General features: G+C 32.3%; 1 protein-coding gene across 1 annotated transcript in view; it reads right to left on the bottom strand.

Moving 5' to 3' along the window:
- Nucleotides 1-524: 524 nt before the first annotated feature.
- LOC106459598 (serine-enriched protein-like) overlaps nucleotides 525-17,026 on the bottom strand; it is a 38,267-nt gene continuing 21,765 nt past the window's right edge. Inside the window, exons 3-6 of the mRNA XM_013919230.2 lie at nucleotides 13,536-13,683; nucleotides 10,469-10,586; nucleotides 6,711-6,868; nucleotides 525-6,269 (exon numbers count right to left, since the gene is read on the bottom strand). Coding sequence (XP_013774684.1) covers nucleotides 5,730-6,269; nucleotides 6,711-6,868; nucleotides 10,469-10,586; nucleotides 13,536-13,683 — 964 coding nt within the window. The 3' untranslated portion in view covers nucleotides 525-5,729. The remainder of the gene's footprint in view (nucleotides 6,270-6,710; nucleotides 6,869-10,468; nucleotides 10,587-13,535; nucleotides 13,684-17,026) is intronic.

Raw genomic sequence — 17,026 nt, 5'->3', positions numbered from 1 at the left:
TGTTAAACTATTTCTTTATTATCAGTTCTTTGGTCTTAATAATTCCATAACATGTGGCATATTATATTTGTTTTTTAAAAGGAAGTATATATGTAGAAATATTCAATGAAATCTTGTAAATATAAATTATTCTCTCCAGTTACTTTTACATCAAGATTAGCTCCCCAGTAGCACATCGGTATGTCTGCGGACTTACAACACTAAAAACCGGGTTTCGATACCCGTGATGGGTAGAGCACAGATAGCCTATTGTGTAGCTTTGTGCATAACTTCAAACAAACTTCAAAATTAAACATTTATAAAATCTACCCAAACATTTTGTTGGGTTTTAACTTGATTTTAAATGTTTAAATTCTAAAGTGTGTTTTATCAAATATTTAAGATTACTGTTATCGATGATATAGTCTAATAAAAGAGTAAGCCTTTTATGTTATATTTATATCCTTACTAACCTAACTATGATATTAACGTATTACGGGAAGTATTGTAAATTTCAATGAAATAAAATTGAGCCAACGTATTGCTTTGCTAGGACCTCAATAATACATTTAATTTGTTTCATACAAATCACCTGTTTAGTTAACAGAATATACCTTGCACAACACAACTGTATATATATACATACATTGTAAATAACATGACAGATATGGCCACTGTTTGACGACTACATTTTTTTCAACCTGTTAAATAACATGACTTTTCCGTAACAATTTATATAGATAAAACGCTGAAAGATATTACAAAAATATTACATTTCTTTGAAGAAATAAACCCAATTAAAGACTTTTTTGTTTTATGTTTTTCTTTTCTATTGTCATTTATTAACACGTTAATGCAAAGAGCACTGTTGCTCAAATAATATTACTAACCTTAACAGACACAACTACATGTTGCTGTTACTTTTGAAATAAAAGTACAACAGGATTAAAAGTTTATCCCTTTATGAAATAAAATTGTATTTTCACTAAATAAGAATTACTACTAAATTCCACGTAGCTAATTGTTGAAGACAGTTTAACCAACATTAGACAATGAAACATAAATAAGTTATCACATTTCTACCTGAATCAACAAACCATAGAGCATATTGTTTAGACAGGCAAACCGGTTCTACTGTCTTCTGGTAAAAATATTTTAAATTATTTGTTAGTTAGACAATAATATCTCTAGAATATGTGAAATCCTTAGGTGCCTTTTATATAAAAATGGATCGTAAGTCTTATGTATGACAAAAACAACAACAGTTAAATGAAGTAATCGTAAAAGATCTAAAAGAATAGCATTTACACCTAGAAATAATCAGCATAATATTAAAAAGGGTCATTCTGTACAGGGTGATAGGTCAAACTGTTTGAGCTTTACTTGAATCTATTACTTCTAACAATGTTATTTTATGTAGCAGGTAAATATGTCATAAGATCCACATGTCAACTTTAAAACAACTGTTTAAAGCGTAGATCGCCTCAATCATATGCTACATCAACAACCAAGAAGTCCTTCTTCTAAGCATTTCTTTCCAATAAATATGGAGTGCAAGCTGGACCTAACATACATCTTTCATTAGTGTACCGAACATCTTACATTGTTTCTAAATATAAGATCTTATTGGATCTGTGTCTTATTTTCTAAACTAAATACACAAAATAACCTAAGAAGTTTTCTCACATAATGAATAGCCTCCTAGTTTTGTAAGTACTCTAATCTGATTCTATGTATTATTCAAAAATGTACAGTACAAGATTAACCATCTATAATTTGTTTTACTAAATGTTTAACGTAGATCTATAGAATATTCCTAACTGAGGATAACTAATTTAATATAATTACACTTGTTATTTATTAAACAGAATTAGTTTAAATGGTTGTAAGTATTTGCCCTAAATATACAGAAGCAGGTTTTTCTAGATATAGACACTTCCACAAAACATGGATAGATGTATGTTTACCAAACGTAAAGAATTAAATTAACATAGATCAATTTATGGTTCTAGATGTACAGATCTACTTTAACCTGAATCTATACAGACTGTTTTACCTGAATCTACATAGTGTTTCTTATTAAATAGAATTAATATCACATGAATCTATATAGATTTCGCAAAAGTATAAAATTAGTATATTTTGAATTTATCTTGTTTCTCAATATATATATATATAACTAATTTTCATATGCCTGAACCTCCATATTTCCTCTATCCTTTCGATCTCGTTTGATCTGAATTAAGCTATTCTTATGAATGTACAGATTTTGTTTTACTTGGATCTACAAATTGTCCCTACAAATTCAGAGTAGCTTTTTTTCTCGGTTTCATCTTACAGAACATCTTGTAGATGTGAGTTTTATGAGTATTTCCTAAAATGAGAAAAGCAATATTGATTTAGATTACTGTATGTATTTGTAACAGCCTTAGTTTGGATATCTGTAATTTTTTATAAGAATAACAAGACAGCCTTGAATTAGATTTATATATTAGTCTTAAAATATCTTACACCATGAAACTACGGCAATAACGTTTCCAAATAAAATGTCTGATCCATGTATTTCTTTAAGTCTACAAAAACAATCAGCCATGGACTTAGTGCACGTTTCAAGCTTCTTTGCTGCACAAATTCCAAATGGTTATAAATCTAAGTATATTTTCTCAAATACATATTACAAATTATAATTGATACAAATATATATACATTTCTTAAAATGCTGAGCATATACTGTATGTAATCAACTTTTCTTGACATATAGAGCAAATTCAACGTGGATCTAAGTCTGTGTATGTACTTAATATGCTGAGCATATGCTGTATATAATTAACTTTCCTTAACATGTAGAGCAAATTCAACGTGGATCTAAATCTAGGTATCTCTCCTTAATATGTAGAACAAACCGAACTTGGATCCAAATCTAGGCATCTTTCCTTAATATGTAGAACAAACCGACCATGGATCCAGATCTAGGCATCTTCCCTTAATATGTAGAACAAACCGACCATGGATCTGAATCTAGGCATCTTCCCTTAATATGTAGAACAAACCGACCATGGATCTGAATCTAGGTATCTTCCCTTAAGATACAGAAGAAATTCAGCTTGGATCTGATACTAAAGACGGGTTTTGAATAAGCATAACCACGTTATATTTATTTAATATAAATAACTAATTCAACATAGATTTGAACCAAGTTATCCTTTTTTAATAAACGGAATGATATTCTTCAGAATTTATATCTTTTTCTTACTATGCAAAATAGATCCATCGTGGATCTGAATCAATATATGGGTATATATTCCTTAATATGAATAAAGATGTGGATCTCTCTCTTTGATAGTTTCCTTAATGTGCAGAATAGAGGTGACATGGATCTGAATATACGTATCTTTCCTTAATAACTAGAATAAATTCATCATGGATCTGAGTCTACGTATCTTTCCTTAATAACTAGAATAAATTCATCATAGATCTGAATCTACGTATCTTTCCTTAATAACTAGAATAAATTCATCATGGATCTGAATCTACGTATCTTTCCTTAATAACTAGAATAAATTCATCATAGATCTGAATCTACGTATCTTTCCTTAATAACTAGAATAAATTCATCATGGATCTGAATCTACGTATCTTTCCTTAATAACTAGAATAAATTCATCATGGATCTGAATCTTCATATTTTGTCTGAATAAGTAGAAAAAATCCACTATGGATCTGAATTTACTCGTCATTTCTTACTAGGTAGAATGACATAGAATTGAAATTATGAATTTTCTTCCTTAATATATACATGTATGTTTCTTTTATAAACTGAGCTGATTTAACATGGATCTGAATCCATGCATCTTTCCTTTATATGCTGAACGACGTCGTCTAAATCTGCGAGTTTCTTTTTAACATGACTAACCTATTCAACTTAGATCTTAATCTATATGTATATACATATGTGTGTATGTCTTTCGTTAAATATGAAAAGTGCCGTATCTGTTTACGTATCTATCCTTGTACGCAAAGTGATATAGAACTGAAACCTTACCAAACTTTTCCTTTAACGTGTTGAATGACATTGGTTTCAATTTACGTATCTTTTCTTAACATCCAGAATCAATTCAACAAGCGTTTCAGTCTATGTGTTTCTCCTTAAAACACACTATCTGAATCTTTGAAGGCTTTCTTCATACATGCAAAATGAGGTGGACCTTGATTTATTTATATTTTATTGGAAAATAGCACAACCTTGAACCCTTCCTTACTATTCAGGAAGTCATTCGAAATTAATGTGAAACTATACGTTTTACCTTAATATTAAGAAAAAGCCTAAAACAGATATGAACCTATATATCTTTTCTTAATATGCAGTACGAAATGGTGTAAATTTTTACGTTTTTTTCACAGTATACTGAAAAAAATTGACATAGCTATGATCCTTTCTGTCTTTTTCTAGTATGCAGAATGTTCTAGATATTGATTTATGCACGTTCCCTAACTAAAATAATTACCCTTATGACTTCTTTTTCAGATACAGAGAAGTAGAGACCTGTGTATTTGGTTGTTAACTTAACTGAGTGTTGTGGTAATCAGAATCGAGCTTGTGTTTTCTGACAGTGCAGTGTTGACGTCATTGCCCAGGTAATAACGCGAAGATGCGAGAGGCAAAACAAGTAGGTTGATACTTGTTTTTACAAACTGTTTGACTTGATATCATTGTTTTGTGAAGCGATAGAGACGATCCTGTATTCTGCAAAAAAAATGTCTTTAAACCTAAATGTGTTTACTCATTAGGGCAAATAAAAACATCTGTTACGAAGTAGTAGCTGAAAACGCAACAAATAAGATTATTTCGTTACCCACTCTATATAAATCTCATTCTTTGCCAAAAAACCTGATTCAGCCGTTTCACAAGTTAAGACATAACGAGACTGATTTTAATTGCTTCACAAATGAAAATAAACAAGTTGTTTGGAATACAACTTTTAGAGTGAAACATTGTTAGCTAACTACATCAAAAAATTAACTGACATGAAGTTCACCTTCAGCAGGAATTAATCCAAAGTAACGCCCCCAGTGGGAGCACACGAAAAGTTAGTATCACAAATGTTCTGGGTAAAAATAAAACATTTGTGATGCTACAGTTCACCCCTTTCCATGGGTGGGGCGTAACTTATTACTTTAGAATAACCCTGTGTGTATGTTTAAAAGAAAGTTATAACCTGTTATATAAGTAGCTTTTATATTCATAACTTCCAAATTTTCCATTTTTTTCTCTTTAGATTACTTTGGAAAACTTACAAACGAACTTTGCATACTTCTTGGGTGTTTTTTGAAACTGTATTTCTTATATTAGAAATTTATAAAATTACAAACAAGTGTCATATTCTTATAAATTCAATTATGCATCCAGATATGTAGATTTGAACTAATAGCATAAAAAAGTGTTTTAAAAGTTTTCGTACCTCATGCAACTGTGCTGCTTACCTGTATAGAGTTAATATACCACTTTGCTAATCTTTATCTCTTACAGAAACTTATTTCATAGGAAAGGTAGGAAACATAAAATGATGCCATGCAAGATGACTACTGTTGATGGAAGTCCTAACGTTCATCTGATAGAACTCTAACATTACAACAATTATCACGACCTTCCACTGTTCCTGTGTCAGGTAAGACAATATTTATCACAGACACTCACAGTAAGACTGCTTTCACACTACACGTGTTACAAGACAGGTTAGTGAAGAGCTAGATTATCTTTCAGCGAGAGTGTTACTTCTTTTATAAAGTCTACGTTTCTGTCCTGGTTGTCTCGGGCGGTTTTCTTCGGGACTCTCCACGATTGGACCAGCAGCAGCAACACTAGCCATAGCAGCGTGATCAAGACCTGTGGAGCGGAGTAAGTTAGGCTGGAGACTGGCTCGTCGGAAACGGTTAGGAGAGCTAAGTTTATTCACATCCACACTCGATGGGTCGGCTTGATAAGCTAGTGCATTCATAATCACGTGGTCTGGTATAACTCCAACAGGATGGACTTCCTTGATTAGCACACTCGCTGGAATTTTGTAAAACTCGATATATTCAATGAAGTTAGCGATGGTCTCACGTAAGTCAACATTTCCCATACTGTCACAGTAGCGACGGCTCCAGTGCATCGCTGCCTGGAATTTAGTCATCTCGTCGGCTCTTAACTCTTCTCTGGATAAGATAAGTCTCACTACATGAAGAGGAAGCAGTGCGAAGGAGCCGAGGCTGAGCACTTCGTTCCCATGGTTGTCCACAAACTCTAAAACCTACAAACAGCAAAAACAATAACAAAAGAAAAAACGAGATTGGTTTTCAAAATTGTTGATTTTTTATTAACAAAGAACCTACTTTCATAATAATACTATAAATCGATAAGAGTTTTTATAAGACAATGATTAGTTCGTCCCGAGACTACAACAGTTTTTATAGAACAATGATTAGTTCGTCCCGAGACTACAACAGTTTTCATAAACAACACGGCTAGTAAAAAAACACTTATAGATATGCAATTCTTAAAAGGCGTTAGTTAATTTGACTTAAGAAGTTACATGTAAAAATAATTGAATATTATAATATTATAATTCTTAACCATTTTCTAAAATCCTCATGAGCTGGTTTACTCTGAATCGCTGTATTGAAATATATTAAACATGAAGGTTTCTTACTATATTATAAAACAATTCATTTCTTCAATGTACTGAACTTACCCTCTGAACTAAAGACTTAGTACACTTGTATTGGATGTACTTCTCTGCTGATGCTAGTAGGGCACACACAGTATCAACATTAATACAACTTTGTACAAAACCCATACATGCTCTCCGCAGTTCTTCTAAACCATAATAATCAGCCGCATTCATAAGACCTGAAAAAATTAACAACACCATAGCTCCAGAACGTTTTTACTTAACCCTAAATCTTCCTGGCACCGTAAAATCGGTAAACTCTAAATCTAAAGATTTAGAAAACATAATGGTATTTTAATACTTATATAATGCACATTAAAAATACTTTTTGGTTAATTCAAAGAGTTCTAATTCGCTCTAAAATAAGCATTATAATGTACAACCATTATAATACTAACAAAAGCATTAGGAAGATGACACAAAAAGTGAATAACAAACAGCACTAGGAAGATGAAACAAAAAGTGAATAACAAACAGAACAAGGAAGATGAAACAAAAAGTGAATAAAAACAGTGCTAGGAAAATGACACAAAAAGGGGAGAACAAACAGTACTAGGAAGATGACACAAAAAGTGGATGACAAACAGCACTAGGAAGAGGAAATAAAAAGTGAATAACAAACAGCAGTAGGAAGATGACACAAAACTGAATAACAAACAGTACTAGGAAGATGAAACAAAAACTGAATAACAAACATAACTAGGAAGATGACACAAAAAGTGGATAACAAACAGCACCAGGAAGATGAAACAAAAAGTGAATAACAAACAGCGCTAGGAAAATGACACAAAAAGGGGAGAACAAACAGTACTAGGAAGATGAAACAAAAAGTGAATAACAAACAGCACCAGGAAGATGACACAAAAAGTGGATAACAAACGGCACCAGGAAGATGAAACAAAAAGTGGATAACAAACAGCACTAGGAAGATGACACAAAAAGTGGATAACAAACAGCACTAGGAAGTTTATAGTGAAATTTATTATCTGCATTTTTGTTATATTCTTAATTATTTTATAAAATTTTTGTGTCATCTTCCTACTACTGTTTTTATTCACTTTTTGTTTCATCTTCCTAGTGCTATTTGTTTTTCATCCACTTTTTGTGTCATCTTGACACAAATAACACAAGAAGATGATACAAAGTGGATAACAAACAGTATTAGGAAGATGACACAAAACGTGGATAATAAACAACAGTTAAAAGAGGATGCAAAAGTGGATGCCAATCAACACTAAAAAGATGACACAAAAGTGTCAAGTTACATGATATAAGTAAACACACTGAGCATGGCATGTAGGAATGCATCTTTAGAACTTGAGGACAGGGTGAGGTCGTTAAAATTAAAAACGTTAGATGATAATTCTGGTCAACCACTGTTCTAAGTTTCTAAACTCCAAAATTTTACAAAAATGGATTAAAATACCGAATAAAAGGATAAATTAATTAGAAAAAAGAATGGAATAAGTATAAAGTGCAACGATTTAAAAATATTACGTCTTTTTATACGGAATTGTACTACAAGTGATTCAGAACAGACTGAATTGTAGCGAAGTTGTGTTATTATTTATAGTTTGGAGTTCATTTATAATAGATGGACTTTTTAAATTAAAAGTTCAATATTTAATGATGCAGATGTGATGATTTTGAAATTTGTAATCAAAATAGGGTGGTTATTGTTTTCGCTATGTATGCGAATTGCGAGTCTGGAAGATCTGATAGTTGTTTTCCAGCTCTGCTTGATACTCCCATACGTTCGCAGGTGTAATGGACCTTTTTTGTCAATTTAAATGGCATTACAGACACCACATGTATATCTATAGATGATCCGGGAACGAAGTGGAGTAGGTAATAGGCCTTTAGATCTGAATAGATTTTGAATCTTGAAAGGTGATTTGAATGTCATTTGTAGTTTAAACCTGTGTATAAAAAGATTTATTTATTCTTATAGTTAGTGACTTTAGTATGAAACGTTGTTTACCTAAGAACATAATCGCAAATAGCTCTTTGTAAAACAAAATCTTATAAAGTAATACTGCCTGTATGCCTCCTTAGACAGATTAGAAATGAAGTAATAATTCGTTCGCTAGTTAAATGTATAGAAGGGCTAGCTGTATAAAGTTCTGTTTCGTTTTTATCATGTTAATACAAACATGTCAGTAATGTTGAAACAAATATAGTCATGTCCACACTTAAACAGAAAAATAAATCATCAGTAACGTTGAGACTAAAATTAGCATATAACCACATCATACTTCATCGTGATGTTCTTCCATTTATGTTGGAATGTGATTTGAGAAGTTGCGTAGATTTTCGTTTACATAATTCTTTATTAAACACCAAGTTCATGACAATATTGGTAACGAAAATCACCTTTTAGCTTACTGCGTTGTTTCGGCTTTTGCGAAGTTTTCCATTACATATAATCTGTATTTTTAAACAAATAGAATTTATAATACTTAGGGTGACTTATAGTCGGAGAATGAAGTTGTAACATTTCACAATCAGATAGTTCAAAAATATGGGTTTTATAAAAAAAAGAAACCCTTAATAACACTTTACAAAGTAAATTGCATTAATATTAGAAAACTGATATGATCATGCAAGGTAACTGAAACTTACCCTTCCCAGCTGCGGAACTGCCTATCTACCATTTTGTTCGTTGTTGGTAATTCTGTATGTGTATTGTGCTCAGATTGGTAATTCTGTATGTATATTGTGCTCAGGTTGGTAATTCTGTAGGTGTATTGTGCTCAGATTGGTACTTCTGTATGTATATTGTGCTCAGGTTGGTAGTTCTGAATGTATATGGTGCTCAGGTTGGTAATTCTGTATGTGTATTGTGCTCAGATTAGTAATTCTGTATGTGTATTGTGCTCAGATTGGTAATTCTGTATGTGTATTGTGCTCAGATTGGTAATTCTGTAGGTGTATGGTGCTAAGATTTTCTAGCAAGCTAGCTGTTCGTAATATATTATACATTATATCTGTTCTTAACTCTTTCTCTCTTTGATTTTAGTTTTTTATTATTATTCGTGAACACACACCTCATTTAAGCACTTCAGGCTTTATTTTCTCACGCCCCCCTCTCCCCTGATTACATTATTTTTCTGTATTTCCTATTCAATTGGTTACACGTTTAGCTTGTATAGTCCGTTTGTAGGTATAAATTTTATCCCACCTGATGATGACAAAACCTTGTCGAAACGTTGTACATTTGCTGTTATGTTAAACTTATATTAAAGAGTTTCTTCATTACCCATTCAAGCCGTCTCCAACCATTATTAGTCTCAAAGTGGGTTCCTCGTCATCGAATTTTTATCCCACTATATTTTCAGGCCTCATTATATTTCCTTCCCTGACTGTAGTCCGTTTTTTTGATTATCACGGGCCTTTTGTTGAGTTCGATTGTTGTGTTTTTGCATTTCTTGTTCTCCCCAATTTATTTTTAATTTGTCACAAATTACTCTTACTAATCTCTTCGTATCCTCGCAGTGGTTCAGCGGTAAGCTTAACGGTTATAACCTTAAAATTCGAGGTTCGGTACCTGAGGTGGACACACCGCGGACAGCCCATTAGTTTAAATAGAAACGACAAAACTCGCTGCATTTCATAAGTTATTTACTCTTTCCATTAGATTTATTTTGGGATTGTGCTTCTGTTTGGTTGAAGAAGGAGAAACAATACTTTGACATTCCCTTGGCCTTACCACAAATTACGTACTTTTACTTACCCGTTGCTTTATATAACTTATAAAACTTAGCGGTACCTTTACTTACCTAGTAGAGTACGAGCTTGTAACATTACACAACCAGTATGAATATATTCAATCAACTGACGGAAGACGTCGGGTTCGAATTCTTCAACAATTAGGGTCTGATGTCCACTAGCTACAGGCTAAGGAACGAAATGCAATATTTTTGGGGTAACTTATATATATCATTGAATTAGAGAAAAAAAAGTGTTAGCAACTACTGAAATCTTCCTCTGATTTAATTATTCATTCAGAAAAATAACATGTTGATGAAAGTGGTTTGTAAAGAATAATAACACCCTATTGGTCAGTTAATAAGGAGCATAAAAACATTTAAAATAATTCGTAAGTTATAAATGTGAACTAAGTAAGACAGGTAAAGAGTTTGTACTAAGTAGGATATGGGCAATTTAACTTAATTAGAATACATTTATTGAACAAGACGAATCAAACATGGCTTGTAAAAAAGCTTTCTGGAAATACCTAAAAGTACACTTTTTAATAATCCCCTTTAAGAACAGGATGGTGGTAGACGTAAAATCATCAAATAACTATAGGATGTAAGATTTAGCAAGAAAAGCATGTGCGAGAGGTGTGCTGATCACAGACGAAGGAGACGACAAAACAGATACATCAAGAAAACACAAACGTTATTGTACCACATCAAATAAAAACATAACTGTAATAGTAAAATAAAAATGAAGATAAAATAAACTGATGTTAAAGAGAACCAAACCTAAATTGAGAACAGTAGAGTAAACTTGAGATCTCTGACGTGCTGGTTGTGTGGAGTAAACAACAGGCTACTAAACAATTTTACTTGCTTAGGATCAAATTCAGATTAATTACGAAAAACTTCAACCAGCAAAGCTCTAACAACCTATGGATTACCCAGTTATGGTCAGAAAACCTGACAATTACGTTATCTTCCCATCCAATGTTACAATTGTACAGAAAGATTCACACCAGGACGTGTAAGACAACCGACACAGATGATGGTTAATACATCTACAAATTATACACACTATAAAGGCTACGGTTAATAGCCTTTATAGTGGGAATAAGTCTTAGTTGTATTAACCGTAGCTTTTATAGTGTGTATAAATCTTATCTATATGAACCGTTGCCTTTATAGTATATATAAATCTTATCTATATTAACCGTTGCCTTTATAGTATGTATAAATCTTAGCTATGTTAACTGCAGACTTTATAGCGGATATAAATGTTAGCTATATTAACCGCAGCCTATATAGTGGGAATAAGTCTTAGCTGTCAACTGCAGACTTTATATCAAGTATAAATCTTAGCTGTATTAACCGTAGCCTTTATAGTGGGTATAAATCTTAGCTATACTAACCTTAGCCTTTATAGTGGGAATAAGTCTTAGTTGTATTAACCGTAGCTTTTATAGTGTGTATAAATCTTATCTATATGAACCGTTGGTTTAAAGTCTACTAAAAGTATAAGGGTGGTTTAAAGTCTACTAAAAGTATCAGAGTGGTTTCAAGTCTATGAAAGGTAGTAGGATGTTTCAGACACTCCTGAAAAAAGTGGGATTAAATCCTGCCTCATCCCACTCCACTTCAAGCACTAGATATATAGTAAGTGGCGTATGTGTACACTCTTGTTGCATGTTTTCGTCACATCCAGTCTAGTATGGTGACGTCGTGTGGATAGTCGCTTGACTCTTCCATGACGCTTTCATGTATAAACAGTTCTCCCAGTGCTAGATTTATTTTGTATATAGACAAATACGTGTTTTGATATATATCTACTTATCTGAAGTTGAAACTGATGAACTCACAGAATGTTTAAGGGAAACACGCTTTCATCATGGTGGTAGAAAACTCCAATCTCACGTGGTAGTGCTCTAGAGGCGGACGTATTATGTCTGTGACAGTGAAAGATGAGGAGAGTCGTGGTATATTTGTACTATAATTCTACACATGTATATACTTATTAAAGTTAAACATATACACAATTCAAAAAAATGTGTTCCTTTATAGTGGGTATAAATGTTAGCTATATCAAGAGGATGACTTGTTTAGAATACTGTCAAGAGGATGACTTGTTTAGAATACTGTCAAGAGGATGACTTGTTAGAATACTGTCAAGAGGATGACTTGTTAGAATACTGCCAGCACTTTAAAAAACATTCCCAGCGTTACTTTAAACCACAAGAACAGCAAAACTTTGCATGAATCTTGCTTACCATAGTAAGTTGAACATAACATTCATTCACATCTAAGATAATAAATTTCCATATTTTAACATATATATTTTAATCTAACGTACTCAACTTCTTTATACATATGATAAGGATATAGCTTGTGCGCTGGTATTTCCTTAGAATTAAATAGAACACGTCATTATTTTTGTTTCGTATTTCCCATAAAATACTTACTACACATTAAGCTTATCTTGACGAAAAGGGTGCAGCTTCAGTTTACACATTTTAGTTTCTGAGAAATCGACGAGAAAATCAAAGGGAGATTCACCAATTCAACAAGTGTGATAGTGGACAATATTTGATATACTTAAATTATCGTCTGTTGTCAAATTTTATAAGAGTGGTTTAAAGTCTACTAAAAGTATAAGGGTCAGTATTCTAACAAGTCATCCTCTTGACAGTATTCTAACAAGTCATCCTCTTGACAGTATTCTAAACAAATCATCCTCTTGACAGTATTCTAAACAAGTCATCCTCTTGACAGTATTTTAAACAAGTCATCCTCTAACTATCATTGCTGTCAGGTGCATGTGTTCAAATCAGTTTCCTGTAAACGTATTTTTATACCAACGACCTCTTACAGTAGAAACTGCATGGCGCTCAGATAAGTATTGTTACTGAAATTAGGACAGTTTGTAGAAAACAAAAGGAATCTAAGTGATTTTTTAAAACTCTCAAATGGTCTTTTATTTATAGTACGTACTTTAACATGCTATTGTTTGCTAAAGTTTAAAACGACAGTTCAACACCGTTTCCAAAATATACGAGCAGCCTTCCGAATGCGTAAATGAATGATGCGCACTTAGAGACGGGTTGATCTAAGTGTTTTAAACTTTATCTTAGATAAAGAATGAACTGACCGGTGGGGCCTGGACAGTGATGTTTGGCTCACTACTTCGTTTCAAGAAAAGCCTGAGCTTAGTGTCCTTAATTGAATCCCGTTTCTTTGGAGAAGGTTCTCGGACGGGCTGTTGTTGTCGCTGCCCGTACAACATCTTGTGGAAAACCCTAGTCACACAAAAAAATAAACCACATTTAGGTTGATACTTTCACTACAAAACTTTCTTTCGTACAATGTGAGATTGTAACATCACACTCTGGGTTATAATAGTAAAACAGAGCAACAAATACGAATGACAAACTAAAAAGCATATTAAGTTTCTTATTGTGCTTTAACTAAGTGGCTTATTATATTCCACTTAAGTTTCTCGGTTTAAAATGTAGCTGTACATTCAACAGAAACATGAATAAACAACAGCTTCTAAAAGCACATGCTGACAACATGTATTATCACAACGTGATACAATCATACCTATACAAATAAAATAGTACTATCTGTTGTATGTACATGTAACTACTTCGAAGATCTTCACCAAATTTGTTATGGAGGATTACTGGGTCCATGGAGAGATACATACAAATTTTCAATTTTGCATTTTGCGTTTTGAGGTTTTTATGGGCGTTTTTGCGTTTTTTTACCACTACTTCGTCCCCTGTTGATGGATCTTCACCAAATTTGGCATGAAGATTTGTTGAATCCATGCAAAGATACATGCAAACTTGCGGTTTACACTTTGTGTCTTACAGTTTTTATGAGCGTTTTTTACAATTACATATAAGGGAATCAACTTTTCATGTCCTAAGATAATATTTCATTAATCATGAATTTACATAACTTCCGTCGAGGGGACGGGTACTCCAGCTAGTTATCTATAGTTTTATAAACATATGTAAAAAGTCCAAATAACTTAGTTTAGTGACATAATATGGATTTAAAGTCTGTCTGTTTCATCGTTGTGTGTTGATACATATTCATCCACCTGTTTCTCTATTCACCTGTTTGTATTACCAATGTTCACAATATCTCAATTTTGATTTGATTTTAACCTGAATGAGGAAGCATCCAGATCTTATTTAATTGTTCAAGCCCTTCACGTAAAACTATACTTCTTAACATCTAGGCTAAATGTCACAAAACTAAACAAGGCTGATACTGTTACTCTTAAGTCTGTGAGGTTTGTATTCCTGAAAACGAATATCCATTATCCTTTCAGACATAGCTTACTCTGGTAGTTGCTATAGTTTGTCAAACTGCTGAAAGAAAACAACATTTCATATTGAAATATATTAAAGTTTTCATCAGATCATAAAACGTTGATTTTATTGTTTACAAACAGTATTCAGTATAAAAAACTTTAATTATTTAATGCTAAAAATTGACTTTTTTGTTGAGAAGTTTGTTTGATGCTTCCATACATACATATATCATATAAGACAGATGACAAGCTTGTTTGATGCGTCCATATATATATCATATAAGACAGATGACAAGCTTGTTTGATGCGTCCATATATATATCATATAAGACAGATAACAAGCATGTTTGATGCTTCCATACATATATCATATAAGACAGATAACAAGCATGTTTGATGCTTCCATACATATATCATATAAGACAGATGACAAGCTTGTTTGATGCGTCCATATATATATCATATAAGACAGATGACAAGCTTGTTTGGTGCTTCCATATATATATATATATATATCGTATAAGACAGATGACAAGCTTGTTTGATGTTTCTACATGTATATCATATAAGACAGATGAAAAGATTGTTTGATGCTTCCATATATGTATACTAACTGAAAGTTATGTAAGCAGACAGTACTATTATATTTATATAGATATCATATAAGCCTCATTGTCTTAAAACCACACGCAACAAAGTGCTTATAAATTGCTTTTAAACCCTCAGTATTATTACTTTAATTTTTATGTTTTATAATTGTCTCAATAATGTATATATAACAAGAGCAATCAGAGAGATTGCATACCCTCGCCCCGCCACTTCTTGTCGAGATTGCATGCCTTTATATTGGAATTTCACCTTCCAAAACACAGAAAATCCTTCTCAGATCCAGAATGGTCAACGATCCAGATAATTTTTTTGTTGTGTGATGAGAAGTCTCAACCTTAATGTGCCCATGAAATTTGGTACAAATCTGATCACACTTTATACAGTTATTAACCCAAACACGCGAAAATGTCCTATCTCTCCATTATAAAAATGCTTTAAAGTGATCCAGAATCCAGAACCGTATTTGGATCCAGAACAATAATTGGGAATGACTGTTCCATACTGAATTCCCATCTTTTGTAAAATTTTAATGTACATCGGTCTATTAGCTTTTGAGACACGAGCGCGAAAACACAGACAAACAGACACACACATGGATCCAATTGCAATACCCTCAACACCCTCGCCATCCGCCTCCGGGGGCGAGGGTAATAATAAGAAGCTTTACAAAAACACTAATACATTGATTTTTTTACTAATTTTTACTTGAAACTTAAAAAACATATACAATATGAAGAAAAGCCTACCTGATATTCAGTAAAAATATTATTTACTAAAACATATTTAACAGTTCTAGACTACATAATTTTCACAAATGTTTTTGAGATCTAAAGCAAAATTAAAATTTATCTTTATTACCTGGATCACCTCTATTTCTTTTCTTAAATGTAAGAATTATTATAATAGCAAAACGTAAGTATTACTGAGAGAACATCAATTTCGCAAATCCTATTAAAAGAATCAAAATAATAATTAAAGAAAGATATGTTCCATTTCTCCACATGTTATGTATTTAATTCTACTGTTTTTCATCATTTTATGGTGATTTATTTTTCTGCTATACACGCATTCATATCTTCTAAGTCAATAAGTTTGTTAAATTCTACTTCTTCATTTACATATTATTTTTCAGTTGGTGTAACTCCTCATTTTTACAGTCCAGCTGTTTTAAATTGTGCTCTACATTGCTAAACAGAATTTTGAGGTAACTAAACTACTGTGTCAGTTCAACATTCACTTTCATTCAGACTGTTTATTTAGAGCCAAACTTTTTACACACTCACTTTCTTTAATTTTGTCCGAAATAGCTTAGTATGTTGTAGAATAACGTTTTATTATTGAGGTAAATTATTCACAAGTGAGTTCAGGATCACATCCAAAGTTTCGAGATTCTGGAGAAGTTAAAAGCTAGGGTTGTAGATGAAACTAATAGAATGATACTCTATGTGTTATTAACAATGTACACTTTAATTTGCAAGATAGAGTGAAGAATGTGCATTAAGTGAGAGTGAAGTTGTCAATGTGGATAATGTAAAATGAAGAAAATGGATAAGTTGTCAATGTGGATAATGTAAAATGAAGAAAATGGATAAGTTGTCAATGTGGATAATGTAAAATGAAGAAAATGGATAAGTTGTCAATGTGGATAATGTAAAATGAAGAAAATGGATAAGTTGTCAATGTGGATAATGTAAAATGAAGAAAAT

The sequence above is a fragment of the Limulus polyphemus genome, unplaced genomic scaffold, assembly GCF_000517525.1.
Source record: "Limulus polyphemus unplaced genomic scaffold, Limulus_polyphemus-2.1.2 Scaffold635, whole genome shotgun sequence".
NCBI classification, from domain to species: Eukaryota; Metazoa; Arthropoda; class Merostomata; order Xiphosura; family Limulidae; genus Limulus; species Limulus polyphemus.
This window is presented reverse-complemented; position numbering and strand designations above follow the sequence as displayed.